This window comes from Drosophila albomicans, chromosome 3 (genome assembly GCF_009650485.2).
Source record: "Drosophila albomicans strain 15112-1751.03 chromosome 3, ASM965048v2, whole genome shotgun sequence".
Taxonomy (NCBI): domain Eukaryota; kingdom Metazoa; phylum Arthropoda; class Insecta; order Diptera; family Drosophilidae; genus Drosophila; species Drosophila albomicans.
Genome location: NC_047629.2, coordinates 17,366,575 through 17,381,209, shown reverse-complemented (window position 1 = coordinate 17,381,209; position 14,635 = coordinate 17,366,575). Strand labels below are relative to the sequence as shown.

General features: G+C 38.7%; 2 protein-coding genes across 4 annotated transcripts; both read right to left on the bottom strand.

Annotated features, from left to right (window-relative positions):
- Positions 1 to 19: 19 nt before the first annotated feature.
- Positions 20 to 3,523, bottom strand: LOC117570685 (solute carrier family 28 member 3). The gene is made up of 9 exons (XM_034252486.2): positions 3,289 to 3,523; positions 2,317 to 2,370; positions 2,201 to 2,233; positions 1,964 to 2,138; positions 1,690 to 1,894; positions 857 to 1,621; positions 459 to 786; positions 211 to 391; positions 20 to 143 (listed from the first exon to the last, which is right to left on the bottom strand). The coding sequence occupies exons 2-9, from the start codon at positions 2,368 to 2,370 to the stop codon at positions 61 to 63; spliced, it is 1,824 nt and encodes a 607-aa protein (XP_034108377.1). The 5' UTR covers positions 3,289 to 3,523; the 3' UTR covers positions 20 to 60.
- Positions 3,524 to 4,473: 950 nt separating this feature from the next.
- Positions 4,474 to 12,859, bottom strand: LOC117570688 (protein anachronism). 3 transcript variants are annotated; one of them, XM_034252490.2, is made up of 5 exons: positions 11,667 to 12,092; positions 7,794 to 8,188; positions 7,501 to 7,716; positions 6,389 to 6,461; positions 4,474 to 6,031 (listed from the first exon to the last, which is right to left on the bottom strand). In XM_034252490.2, exons 2-5 carry the CDS (start codon positions 8,185 to 8,187, stop codon positions 5,599 to 5,601), a joined length of 1,116 nt encoding a protein of 371 aa, XP_034108381.1. In that variant the 5' UTR covers position 8,188; positions 11,667 to 12,092; the 3' UTR covers positions 4,474 to 5,598. The 3 variants fall into 3 exon arrangements, with proteins under 3 accessions (XP_034108381.1, XP_034108380.1, XP_034108382.1); XM_034252489.2 differs by lacking the exon at positions 11,667 to 12,092 and adding an exon at positions 12,204 to 12,857 and having other exon boundaries at positions 4,475 to 6,031; XM_034252491.2 differs by lacking the exon at positions 11,667 to 12,092 and adding an exon at positions 12,204 to 12,859 and having other exon boundaries at positions 5,873 to 6,031; positions 7,505 to 7,716.
- Positions 12,860 to 14,635: the final 1,776 nt, after the last annotated feature.

The window sequence follows — 14,635 nt, the reverse complement described above, 5'->3', positions numbered from 1 at the left end:
AATGCAAGTGGGTTTCTTTTTCTGGTGAAATAAATATATATTTTGTAACATTGTGCCCCTTTAAATCGTTTGATTTCTGCGCCCCAATTTCTCAAATATTTGCCTATAATTATAACTTTCTTCCTCCTCTTGTATCAAAATGCCTGAAACAAGAAACAAGTGAGTTAGTAACCAAAAAGGAATATATTATTATAAACTGATCAAACACACCTGCAAAACTAGCCGAGATGAAGCAAACGATGCTGCCCACAACGAAGGCTCTGACTGCCACCGAAGTGATTGTGCTCCGACGTTTTGGGGCCATGGCACTCAGCGATCCGATGAGAATGCCCAACGAACTGGGATTGGCGAAGCCACAGATGGCGAATGTGGCAATGCCAGCACTGCGAGCCTGTAAATCAAATTATTTGTGTTTTTTAAAGATTCAGATGATTTGAAGGCACTTTAAAAATACTTACGGTAATGTCACCGTTTTCAATGTACTGGCCCAGACGTTCGTAGGCCACAAACTCATTGATTATCGTCTTGGTGGCAATCACTTTAGCTATGATATCGCAGTCCTCCCATGGCACACCCATGGACCAGGCAAGCGGTATAAAGATCTTGGAGAATATCCACTCAAAGTCGATCTCTTCATGGCCAACGAGGAAGCCAAACCAGCTGACAACGCCATTGAGGAATGCAATGAATGCCACAAATGCCACAATGTTGGCAATAATGCCCAGCACAATGGGCACAGCATTGGAGGCGCCACTCGAAGCGGCATCCAGCAGCGACGAATCCTCACTGCGAACAATATGAAATATAATCAATCACCTAGGTATAAATCACAAATCGAATTGCTTATCAAACTTACGATTTTTCCAGCTGTATCGTATCACTTGAGGTCTGACTCACTTCCGTCTCGGGCATGTACAGCTTCGAGATGGCCAGTGTGGCAGGTGCCGCCATCACCGAGGATGTAATCAAATGCGCAGGCGATGCGCCAAAGGATAAATACGCAGCCAACACTGTGCCAGACACGGTAGCAAAGCCCGACACCATGATGCTGTGAATTTCACTCTTGGTCAGCTTGTTGATGTAGGGTCGAATGAGCATTGGACTCTCGGACATGCCGAGAAAGATGTTGGCCGCAGCCGTGACGCTTTCACAGACGGTTGTGCCCAGTATCGCCTGCAGGATCCAGCCCAGTTTGATTACCACCCATTGCATGGTGCCCAGATAGTAGAGCACATTGATGAAGAAGCTGAAGAAGAATATCACCGGCAATATGGCAAAGGCAAAGACATTGTTATCGATCAGGAGATCTCCAAATACAAAGCGTGCACCGTCGACGCCATAATCCAAAAATGTGGCCACCTTGTTGCCCAGACACTCGAAGATACTTCGACCCACATCCCAGCGTATGCAAAAGACGCCGAGCAGAAATTGGCACGTGATGCCAGTGATCACAATGCGCCATTTGATTTCGCTGCGTTTCGTGGAGAAGATCCAGCCGCAGAGTATGAAGAAGCAAGGCGCCACCAAGGACACCAGTTTCCTTGGCTCATTCCTGGTCTCGAAGTACAGATAGATGGCCAGCAGGACGAACAGTATGACTATCATTACCGCAGACACCACGCTGTGTAAAAAGAGAAAGACAAGCAATGAAAGACTCTTAAAATTCTTAGTTACTTATGTTCAACATACCGCGTTCTGCTGAATTTGTGCCATTTAATTGACGCCGGATGCAGATAGTTTCTGTGCAGCATACGTCCGAGTTTTGGCTTGAATATTTGATAGTAGAACAGGCCGAAGTAAATGAATCCTAGCAGCAGTAGAAGCATGCCGTAGCCAGTGCAGAAACGTATGCCACATAGCGGCAATGTGTCATCCCATGTGCAATCATATGTGTCTATCAAAGAATGTAAATGTGTGCTTTAATACGCAACAATCCTTGGTAGCAACTGCCTCAGATACGTACTCAAATCGTGGTAGTGATATGTGGCATAGACGAAGTAAGCTATGATCAGGCCTTGTGTTATCAAATGGATGCAAATTTTAATCCATTTCGGAAGCGGCTCCTTCGATTTCTTTGCAATAATCTCTCCATTTTCTAAAGGATCATGATCATGCAGGGTTTCAAGTTGAAAGTCAGTCTGAAGGAGAACTCAATGTTAAGCACAAATACGGTGGCAAGACATCTTTATTGTGGCCTTACCTTATTATATTCTTTGGCAGTCTCTGGATCCGACTATAAAAAAAGGTAAATATAAATAATACAAGTTAATTTGCGTCACGTTTTAACGTCTAAACAATTGCAGGGATAATACATACATGATCCAATTCATAGGAATTGTTAATGGTACCCGGTGCAGTTTTATTGGCCATCTAAAATTATATAAACTTTCTGGTTTACTATTGATAACATGCGAATATAATAGTTCCCTAATCTTAACAAGGCTTTAACTTTGCCATTTGCTCTTCGAGCGTGAGGAATGAAATTTCCCACCCATTATTATAGATAAGTTTGTGGTTTTGGTTCCCAGATAAGCTGTGACCACAGCACGTGGATTCTACAGTCAGAGAGATTGGTCAAGTGCACACTTCTGGGAATAATCGTCGATTCCCAGGCAAGATAACGCCATCAGTTACATTGACTACTTAGGTTAGGTGTTTTGATCATAAAAGCAAGGTGAAGGCCCCCATAAAAGCGAGCACATATTTCCCTTATCGTAAATCAGAATGGAAACCCACTGCGAGCATCGTAAATTGACCGAATACTGACGTAAGTAACATAATTCATCGGTGTATTCCATTGATTTGATTAGGCCAGTTGTATATAATCAGATAATATAAGCTAATATCAGAGCTCTTATCAAAGGCGTTAGAATGTCGACTTAAGCTACGCGATGAATCATCTTAGCAAGCGGATTTCAAAGCTATTACCGTAATTGCTTATGTACATTCCTGTTGTAATTGAAATGCATATTTATCAGTATTAAATCACTCACACACTCCGCTTGAAAAAATTACAAATGTATGTGCAAATTTATAAGTATTAAATCACTCATACACTTTGCATAACAAATTATTATTTTTATCGGACTTTTTCGAATATTATTTCACTCATTCAGTAAACGCTTTTTAACTGAAATGATTATTTGTTAATAATACTTCACTCATTCAATTACACTCTGCTTAAAAAAACAGTAGCTAGCAAATAACGTAAGAGTCTCTATAAATTACATATTTTATTTGTTTAACTGGCGTTGTTTCACGCCTGTAAATAAATTACAGTTAATTCACCTTTTGTATTGTTTTTATTTATTTTTATTTTCACTCGCTTCAGCTGCTATTTTAGTCGAAACAAACACGTTTTCAAACTCGAAACCTTCAAATGTGTGTGCGTGAGTATGATTTGTATATATTATACATAAAAGTTGTACAAATGAGTTTAAGGTTTTTAAGTCAGTCAGTGGAACATTGACTCTGCTAGCTGCGCGGCTCCGTTGCCATTATAACTGATTGAAAGTCACGGCAAGACTAAGCCGAAAGCTGCGTAAAGCCGTTTAATATACCTCGTTTATTGTTTGTTATTCAACATACCCTGCGAAGGCTCAAAGGTGGGTATAACCACTCAGCACTTGAAATTATGAACGCTATTGGCAGAGGAAATGAGAGATTACATTGTTGCGAAGGCGAAAACTTGATAACTTTGACGATTTTACTCGTTTTTAAATTTTATTATAAATACTCAAGATAATAATAATCATAAGGCATATTTATTTATTTATTATTTGTTCCACAACGGACACAAACTGTAATGGGTATCAGCAAGTCGAACGCATTGCTTACTTCATTATTGGTAATAAAAACGCTACACACAGTAAAAAACAGAATAGAACTGGCGATTGGTAATAGAAATGGTTGATAGCAGAATCCCGTTTATGTACTAGTTGTTTACTTGGAGTGTTCTGCCGAAGCGTTTGTATATTATGTTGACAATTTTTCAGTTTTATCAGCTTCAGAATGTGTTGTGTCGATATTTACTAAAGATAACTTCACCAACGAGTTGTATTACCCACCGAAATTGCATGATAATGCTACCTGTCGAGTTCTGCGCCACAGCAGAATGAATTCTCTTGAGAAATGTAAATTAGAGCAGCTTCGTACAAGGTTGAATAACGAAGGGAGCGAGCGATTAAGCTTCATATGAGTAAGTGATTGAATGTGCTAATCTGGTGACAGTTTGATAACCGGCTTGATAATTTATTTACGTACATATATATATACTATTTTTTTTTATCAATTGGCCCGTGCGCCTCGCTTGCTTTCCTGTGAAGAGTAGAGATTATCGCAATGATTTGATTTCATAGCGTCTTATCAAAGCACTTAACTAAAGTGTTGCCAAGACAATTATTTGCTTGTATAAATATTGGAAAATGATAGAATAGTATGTGTATAGTGTTTTAGAATGAGAACCACTTGACGTATACTTGATATTGGCTCTTGTCACTTGATGATTTTATTGCAGGCAGGTAATATATATATTTGTAATCGTTATCGTTATTGACATTTTTAAAATTAATGCATACTCATTTTCGCTTACTGACAGTTAGATTACAAATGAAGTTAAATTTAATTAAGTAAAAAATGAACATGAGTTTTTGTTTTTCTTGTTGTTTTTTTTTAGCAGGTTTTTATGTACTTCAAAAAAGGTATGCTCACAAATTTCTCACTCAGTTCATTAACCGAGTAACATGAGATTGAAAAACGGCTTGTAATAACAACATATAATTATCGGTTTGTGTCGATTTTGCTGCTTTTTAAAAGGAAGGCACTTTTTAGCCTATTGACTTAATAACAAAACTATACAAGTGTGTATAAATTCAGTGTGCATGCATGTGTGTGTGTGTGGGGGGTTTATAGACTACACAATATGCAAATATACCCTTGCCTTGCCACAACATATGTAATACATATTATGTATTCTGGATTTGTGCCGTAGATACTTTTTGTTTTTATTTTGATTTGCAAGCAAAGACCATTTGCTTTTCAATAATGTTATACATAATTATATTAATGTTTATAGTATAGTATTACATATTGTTAAAATTATTTTTATTTTAATTATATTTTAATATATACTCGCAAGTAGTTATATATATTCGTATTGAAATTAGTTTTGAGGTTCCAACAATTCTATCATAATTTAAGCAAAAAATTCGCAAATTCAACCACATCTAAATCACAGACTCCTAATATAAGAGAGATTTAAAAATAATAATATATGTGTACATGTATATGTAATACATATGTATGTTTACAAAATACATACTCTCAAATAAAATACAAATTTCGAGTAATTTGTCAAAAATGCTCAACTTAGAAATCAAAAATCTAAAATTATAAATTATGATTAGGTTATTACAAAAATTAAAAAAAAAATGAATGACATGAACTAAAAGCTATTTAAGTCAACTGGCCCTAATGATATAAAAACAATAAACTAAGACCGGCATTTGTGTGTTTTGTGTTTAGGACATGAATCGCTGAATTACATGTGCAATGCAAATGGGAAGATTGTGTGTGTGTGCTCGTATGTGTGTGTGTGTTTTACTCCTCGCTCTGTGCGCTATGACGATGTTTGTGATGATTGTGGTGTTGATGGTGGTGATGATTATGATGATATTGGTTATGGTGCGTTCGCAGCTGGTGTTGTGTCTCCGATTGCTGCGACGAGTCCTTCGAATCGGAGGAGTCAAAACAGTCGGTCATTTGATGCGGCTGCTGTTGTTGGCTGTGCTGATGACGACGGCGATGCTGATGAATATGCTCCTTGGCTTGACTGGCACTTTCGCTGTTCTCAAGCATGTTGTCGATTGTGGGTGAATTTAAAGTGGTTGGTTCGGTATTCAAGGACTCCCTGCTCCGATTCGGGCCATAAATATACTTTTGGAGATTGAAGTTTTCAACGTCGTTGGTACTGTCGAAGTTCTTGGGCGACAGCGCTCCGTTGCCAATGTAGATCACGTCTAACCTTGGGAATCTGTAAATAAATTAAAAAAAAATTTGTTAAATTCCAATTCAGTTATTAACCAAATTAAGAACGTGCAGTATTTTATTGCATTGCTTAGCGAGACACAAACCATTAATATAAGCGCACAAAATTATGCAACACTTTTTGTTCAATTGAAATTTATATTGTCAAAAAGTATTGCATACTTTCGAGTGGCTGGAGTAAAATGCGTATTGTTCATTACATTTTATTAACTCAGGTAAAATAATATAATTTTTTTTTTTAAATCAATAAAATGTATAATTGAGAAAAACTTGATGATGGTTTTTGTTTTAAAACAGAAGTAAATTGTTATAACCACAAAATATTTATTTGAGTGAAACTTACTTGGGCACCGGGCTATTTTCCACACTACGCAAAGTCGACGCTGATCTGTAGACGGGCCATGGGACTGCAATATCTGTAATACACATTGAACAGAGTATATTAAAATAACTGTGTTTGAAAAAAAGTTGCATGCAATATTGAACAGAACAACGAAACATATCAAAAGCCGTCAGGTGACAACATGCAAAATAAAGGAGGATTCGCGTATGCTCAACAAAAACAACAAAATGGAAATAACAACAGGAATAATCAAACAAGCGGATGCTGCGAATAGCATCGTCAGCGGCAGCAGCAACAACAACAGTAGCAGCAACAGAAACAATATACGCACAACAGTGCGTATGAGCAATTAGCATTATTAGTAGCAAACAAGGCGTTAGCTAGAGTGGAGTGATGTATATCTTACCAACAATTCTGTTGTGACATGAATACTATTGAATACTATTGAATTAATTGTCGAATTTGTTACTTCCGCTAAGCGGATTTGGGGATCGCTTTGCGAAATTTGTAAATCATTGTGTAAATATCGAACGGAAGAAATGTTCGCATTTCGTAAGTGCCAATCGACACCGAAATTCTTGAATAGCAGACGCCAGCAAATTTTTGAAAACGTGCTTGCATTTTAATTGAATTCAATGCTTCACTTAGCATTTTACGAGTAGGATTTTATGCAGTCGCAATTTTTTTTTTCTTTCTTTTACTTGGAGTCACGCCAGACGCGCCAAACATTTGCTGAGCTCGTCGAAAAAATGTACGACGAACTTTCAGACGGGTTTTCGCTTTCGATTTTACAAACTTAAATACAAATATGCACACGTACATATTTGTGAGTATTCTGTGAGCCATAACACATTGTTATGGCGTTGTCTGGCAAGTGTCCGGCCCCCAAAAGAAACAAAATATGGCAAAGACTGTCAAATTATTGACCTTTTATGGGAATGTAAATAAATACGATTGTGTGCAATATGACGGGGGCCTGGCCTAAGGATAGAAATCAAATTCATTTTGAATAGAAAGTGCAGCCCTCAATATATCGCTTAACCTTAACACTTTGAACTCTCTTTCTCACTCATGTCTGGCAGTTAGTTAAGTTTGGCAAACAACACGCTTACCTGCCTTCTCGCAGGACGGTGGCTGAAAGTAAAGCCCCGGCATCAATTGATTCTCCTCATCGTCGTGCACTTCGATCAGCAGCACTCCGACAACAATTGGCGATTGTGTCTGCTGCTGTTGGGCCCAATAATTGAGGGCACACTTCACATCGATGTCCACCCAGCCAGTTTTGGTGGTGCTCAGCATCATGGTGTTGCAAGTGCGCTTCTTGCGTTCTGTTTTTATGCGAGAAAGAGTTGTTGATATTGTTTTTGGTTATTGCATAACAAATTAATAGGCCCTAAGTACGCACCTGTCTTGCGTTTCTTCTTCTGCTGATGCACAATGGAGACGGTGACACGTATCTGCGATTCAAGCATGGGCTCTGGACACAGTGGCTCTGTTGCTGACGTCGATGTTGATGTTGCCTCATGTGCTGGAGTCGCGGATTGGGCTTTGGGATTCGTTTTGTACAGCCGCAAGATAGCACTGTCCACAGTCATTTGAGAGCCACGATTCTGCTGGAACACACTGCTGGCAAACTCTAGCGACAAATTGTTTGTCTGATTCCATTGCTCGGATGTAGTTGTTTCCCCATTGCAAATGGGATAGCCGGCCATTTCGTGCAGTGGCTTATCCTGTTCATGCTGGGTATTCTGATTATCATTGGACACAGCAATGCGTATGCGTGAGCGTATCTCATTCATCCTGCAATTGAATAGAAGAAGAGCACAGGAATCTAGTTTAGTTAAAGTGCTCGCATCTATGAGTAGTTAGTTTGTCTAATTTGGTTCAAGTGTTTATGTAAAGCCTCACTTAATTGACATTTAAGCGTCTGTCGTAACTGGTGCACAACAACAACAACAACACCAGCAAGAGCTGACCACAAATGATAACGTGCCATTTAGCTGGGCTTTATAGCGCATTGATTCAATTTAGACAGACTAAACTGACAAACTGGCAAACTGACAGGCAGACAACAAGACAAGTAGACAAGCAGACTGCGAGACGGACAGACAGACAAATGTCTAGTTCTTTATAAGCTAATTCTTAGCTTTTCGTTTATTTTTGTGTAGAAATTGGGTTCTGACATCTCCCAGGCAATAGAAACTGATGAGCCGCTGTTTACTGCTTCCGCACAATGTCAAAAGCCTACCAGCAAATTTTAATTCAATTTTTCACATTTTATGTAAATTTGCAACAAACCAAACTCAGTTTAATTGAAATGAAATTGACATTTTCATTTATGGTAGAGTAAAAAATACTGCAATAGAAAAAGTTTGTTTTGATAGATATAGTTCATTGCCTCATTGCCCAAACTAGAAATATAGATTCAATTAACTGGCAACTATGACTTGCTGAAAATGTCATTTGTTGTGCGTAGTCTCTCGTCGTAGAGTGTGCTTAGATAGAGATACGACGCATCTAATAAGTGACAGAGGCGGATAAGAAGATCACAGTCCCGTGTCACTTAAAAAGCCATCGAGACGGTAGAGAAATATTTCGTCTGAGCGAACGACAACAATGTGATAGTTGTATGTAGACAGATATACAACATATCATATGTATATTCTACTTACTTACGTAGCTATGATCTAATCTGGCACACACACACGCACACGCACACATATGCACAATTGGACAATTGTATGTGCTGGTGTGTGAAGTCTGATGTCTGGATCGGTAATTGAGACGCGCTTTTTTTTGCAAAACTTGCTCATAAAATGTTGCGAATGCCAAGCAGCAAAAGCAGCAGAAAGACAACAACTACTTTTGATCATAATAAATAATAATATGAAGGAGACTGGAGTAAAAATAAAATGCTGATTAATTGTTAGCCAACAAAATATTTAAGCCTGGCTTAATGTTCATTATTGCTGAGCTGTCTGAATCGATTGCGATTTGACCTGCGGCGCAGTTTGTCTAGCCAAAAAATAATTATTGGCACAAGCGCTGAAAGTGAACCAAGCCAGGCCAAAGCCTAGCCACAGTCGAAGCCAAGTCAAGTCGCATCGAGTTGAGTCTCGTCAAGTTGGCTTAGGCCAAGTCAAGTCAGGTCGATGGGAGGCGGAGATGAGATGAGAGACGAGAGAAACGCCTTTGGCTTATTATATGAATAGTTAGTTATGTATTTATGTTTATATTCAACGAACGATCGACCGACCAAGGAATGCCTGCACTCCCTTCTTCATCTCTTCCCGCTCAATCGTTTCCCTCTTGTGCAAATAGCCAGACAAAATGGCCCGCTGAGGAGTTTCGTTGACTGTCTGCCAACTGCTGTGGCATGAACTTGAAAACTCGTTGTTGTTGTTGTTGTTGCTGTTGCTGTTGTTGTGGTTGTTATTGTTAACTTGTGGCTGCTATAGCTGTTGCTGTCTGTCTGGGGCCTGTCTAGACGCCTGCTGTACGAGGTTGTGGCTTTTTATTGGCTAGGCTAACATGCAGCAAGAGCAAGAGCAAGAGCAGCAGCCGCTGGCCAGGAACTGCTTCTGCTACTGCTACTGCTGCTGAGGCATGGCGTGACTCACGCAGCCCGCAAATGCAATTGCAACTGCAACTGCAACTGCGATTGCAACCACTGCGACAATCAACAGAGCTGAGCATGCGCAGTGTGCTTGGGCCAGTTGGCCAGCAGTTGAGCAGGTGAATCTCTGGCCTCCATTTGGCAGACGTTGCAATCTTGCCACTTAACTATTACTTAAGCTGTTGCATGCCACCTTCGGGTGAATCTCTTCTATTTTGTTTTCATTCGAAATGTCGCCTCCCAGCAACAAGCTGTCTGTCTGCAGTCTGCTTGCCTCTTGTTTTGTTTTGTGCAACAGCAGTCTGCAGCCTTTGGCCACAGCATGCCTCTCGTCTTGTCTACAACATCTCTCAGTGCCAGTGTCTGGCTCACAGCCTATGGCTGTTGCTGTCGCTGTCGCTGTCTCTGTGTGCGCATACACAATGCGCGGCTAGACAGTGTCTCGCCGGCTGCACTTCATTATCATGCGTCGATGAACAGTAGCCGGTTGTCGGTAGTCGGTAGTCGAGTTGTCCGGTCCACTTCGTCAGTCAGTTTGTCAGTCACTCAGTTAGTCCAACTCTGCCAGCCATAGGCATATATACGCCTACAACTGTTTGCATTGACTGCTGCGAAAGGGGGCGCGACTCGACTCGAAGAGGAACGACGACGGGGGAGTCTAGATTGAGTCTGGGCAAACATGCTTGCAGTCGCAGAGCGTAGAGCATAGCGCTTTATGACCATGTGTCGTCCATGTCGCGATGATATTACTCATACGTCATCATTATGAATTCTGCGCAGCCAAAGCAGCGAAAGCAATCAAACAAGAAAGATGAAACCATTTAGATATCAAAAAGCCGACTATCAGCTGAGTGCTGAGCATTAATCAAATGCCTTTGATTATTACTTTGCTACGTCTTCTTGTTGTTCTTATTGTTGTTGAGGCAACAAGAACATACATAATATTATTTATGCATGTATATGTAAGTGCTTGGTTGGTTGGTTGGTTGGTGTGTTGTCTAGGCATGGTATATACATACTACATATATGCATGTCTCGCATAGCAACGACCTACAAAAAGTTCATTAACGGAGCCAGCTAGACATGGCCCAGACTGTTCCCAGACATTTGCCAGACTGGCGGCCACATTGGACGACGACGACGTACACAAATACGCAGAGGCCGGCGACGGAATTCGTTGCAGCAATTGCAGCCAGTCAGTCTCTCTGTCTCGCAGTGTTTGTCTGTCAGTTTGTCAGTCTGTGTGTGTGTTTGCTTTTGTGCAGCAGTGTTCGCCAGTTGGAAGTTGTATCTGATAGGTATGCACAGATAGAGCTGCAGTTGCAGATACTCGACTCCTCGACAGCGCCCTCAGCAGCATTGTGGCAGCGTCTTTGTCGTCACAATCAGACAGTTGATGCCTTGCCACCATACACGTGCTCTGATCTGATCAGTTCAGATTAGCAGATAATGCGCGGGGGATGGGGCGATTGTACGATATACGGTCGACACGTGGATATCTTTATTGTTTCTGGTTGCTCAATTACCACATGTTGTTTTGTTTATGGTTTTTATTGCTTTGTATGGCCCATTTGGCATATTTGTTGGCGAATCGTGTTAAATGATTTACGAATCGAAGCGCAAGCGATCAGCTAGTGAAATATAATAAATATATATACGTACGTATTTATTTACTACTTATACGAGAGTATGTGGGTCTCTCTGGGGGTGTTGGCCACATTTAAGAAATGCACATGGATTTAGCCTTGAATTCTTTTTGGACACAAGGCAATTTCTCATTTAGCTAGTTATTGTTTATACTTCATTTTCGAATTGATTTTTCTAAGTATTTTCATTTGCATCGTGCATTCGCTCAGATTTTCAACTTGAAATTTTCAAAAAGTTTTGTTTATTTTTATAATGTGCCAATTTGCATATCTTTCTTTATTCGTTTTTAATTATTTCTTTTTTTCTATTGTGTTGCTATGTTAAGCCACAAAAGTGCTAGGTCACTGCTCAAAATCATTTTGTTTTGGGCTGGGTTTCTTTTTTATATAGAAGTTTATTTTTAGCCACATCTAGATATGAGTTGAGGCGACAAAAATAGTTGATGAATGTCAAAAACTATTGATTGATTGACAGCTTTTCTGTTTGTTTGTTTTTGACAATCAACTTGTTTCTATCGCTTTGACATTGATTTAAGTGAGATCTGGTACTTACCGCTGCAGAGCTATGTGATCCAGTAATCGATTTCTGGTCGCTTGAGTTGTCTCGTCTTTGCCACTGGGATTGGTGCCATTGCGTATACGATTGACCTGCTCTTCGGTCAGATTGAACATGCCCCAGATGGTGCGATTATTGGGATCGACCACCTCGGACCGCACATCGCCGTCCATGAAGGCCGAACGATGGATGCGACCCGCGTTGCAGGACAACATTAGCTGCAGCCCCAGCAGCAACATCAACAACAAAACGCTCACTCGCCGGCCGCTGCCCTCACAGCACACAACACTTGACATTGTTTTGGACTTCAATCAAAAACTATTTATATGAATGGGTACTTCCACTACGTGCACTTGGCACTGCGCCTAATCTTTAAGTTTATCACACAAAATTTCACACTTTCAAACTTAAATGCGAATCTCTGGCATTTTTTGCTTTTATGTTATAGCTCTTGAAATTGTTTGCCGATACTACTTGTGTATGTAGTCCTTAACACTTCTTTGCTTGTAGTTGTCTTTGAAATTGAATTCACTTGCGAACTTGATTTCCTTATGGTCTTTCCTTTGCTTTAGATTTATTTTGCTTTTTGGCAATGTTGGATTTGTTTGTTTAGCTTCTCGATGTGTTCGCTCTAAGAACCAAGTATGAAGTGATTTGCTCCACTCATTTTTTAGTCTTAAATAAGAAAATATTTGGTGCCGGGCATATCTACTTTGTTATGGTCGTAAACGGGCTGCGCGATGCACCGCAAGAAATTATGTAGTTTCTTCTCATAGGTTTGGAGGCTTGCAGTGATTACTCATAAATATTTCTTTTGAATTTGTTTTGAACGTATTGAAAAACAAAATTGTATACAAGTTTTTCTTAACTTTCAAATTATATGAAAATATTGTATGGAGTTAATTTATTTATATATTACATAAACAAATTTATTTCTTATTTGGTAAACCAATAAATACATATTATTTATTTTAAAAATAATTAAGAATTTTATATTAGCACTCGTTTAAAATATTTTAAAATACACTATATGAAAATAGTTTATAAAAATGTTTTGGCAATTATTTATTTAAGACAAAATTCTTTATTATTAAGTATACCAACCAATATGTTACATTTTAATTGACTTTCTCGTTACATGAATTCACTTTCGTATATATATATAAATATACATTTTTTCAATTTTTAATTGAAATTTTTAATGTTTTTTAATGTTTCATAATTTAAAATTTTTTTTCAGTATTTATTTGTATTGTTTTTTAATATTACGTGGAGTTCGTTATTGGCTGTCATTAAACATATTTTGAAATTTTCATATGTTATATATTTTTTACATGACAATATTGTATGCAGCTTATTTAATATATTTTCGAAATGCTTTGACTAATAATTTTTTTTAAAAAAAAAAAAAACTTTTCTGGTATTTAATAAACCAACAAATAAGTTATATTTTTATTGTATTTTCTTTACGTAATTACATTAATTATATTTTTATTCAATTTATGCTATCATTTATATTTATATATATATTGTATTTCATTTTACATTATTTTCTACACAATCAAAATAATTTTTATGAAATTAAAATTCAATGTACGCAAGTTCGCATTTGTTTTTTTGCTGTGTACGCGCTGCTGCGCTTCGTGCTGATAGTTCGGTTTTTGTGTAGCCGACGTCGTCGACCAATCAAAACCGTCCGCAGTAGTCGTCGTCATCGTTGTTGTTGTTGCTGCTGAGAGGATCTGGTGCCGTCGCGTCGCCGTCGCTGTCACCGCCAGCGCAGCTACTGCGTTTATTTAGCTTTGTGTGTGTGTGCGAGTGTGTGTTTGCGTCTGTTTTTTGAATTTGTCTGAAGGTGTGCGAGTGCGCACCTATGCATGCGCGTGTGTGTGTGTGTGTGTAAGCTCGTTTCTTATCGCCTGCCAAAGAAAGTGATATTCGCATTGGAACGAATATTCATCGAAGTAGCCGGCTTGATGGGGGGTGTTGAATGTTGTATGGTAATCGATGAGATGCTTTTACTTTTAATACGATTGTAAAATATTGGCGGGATTGGCGAATGTACCCAGCTAAGTGGTCGATAGTGTGCGGCTAATTGATAAAGACCAGCAGTATAGACACCGTAAATTTTAGTAGTTTGTATTGTCATCAAAATCGATTAGTAAATCAAAATAGGTGTTGAATGCGTCAAATTGATTTTTGGGAAATTTATGGACGACCTTTGAATAGTGACTTGGTAGATTTTGATAATTTGCGGTCATAGTTTGTTTGATATTTGATTTTCGAACGTAGCTGATTACATAAGTAGTTTGGATCGGAGCTGATTATATAAGTAATGAACTTATTTAACACGTGTTTTTTTGTGTTAAATCAAATTGTTTTGATACTCAAGTAGTACGACGTTTAGTAGTAGTATTGTTGTTATCAAA

What these genes read in the sequence shown, in the direction of transcription:
- LOC117570685 (XM_034252486.2), bottom strand. Translation starts at nt 2,370, where the DNA reads ATGGCCAATAAAACTGCACCGGGTACCATTAACAATTCCTATGAATTG. An exon ending in ACGATACAGCTGGAAAAATC is followed by an intron (nt 787 to 856) that starts GTAAGTTTGATA and finishes TATTGTTCGCAG; the next exon opens with TGAGGATTCGTCGCTGCTGG. An exon ending in TTGAAAACGGTGACATTACC is followed by an intron (nt 392 to 458) that starts GTAAGTATTTTT and finishes TTTGATTTACAG; the next exon opens with GCTCGCAGTGCTGGCATTGC.
- LOC117570688 (XM_034252489.2), bottom strand. Translation starts at nt 12,502, where the DNA reads ATGTCAAGTGTTGTGTGCTGTGAGGGCAGCGGCCGGCGAGTGAGCGTT. An exon ending in GATCACATAGCTCTGCAGCG is followed by an intron (nt 8,189 to 12,203) that starts GTAAGTACCAGA and finishes ATTCAATTGCAG; the next exon opens with GATGAATGAGATACGCTCAC. An exon ending in GAAAATAGCCCGGTGCCCAA is followed by an intron (nt 6,032 to 6,388) that starts GTAAGTTTCACT and finishes ATTTATTTACAG; the next exon opens with ATTCCCAAGGTTAGACGTGA.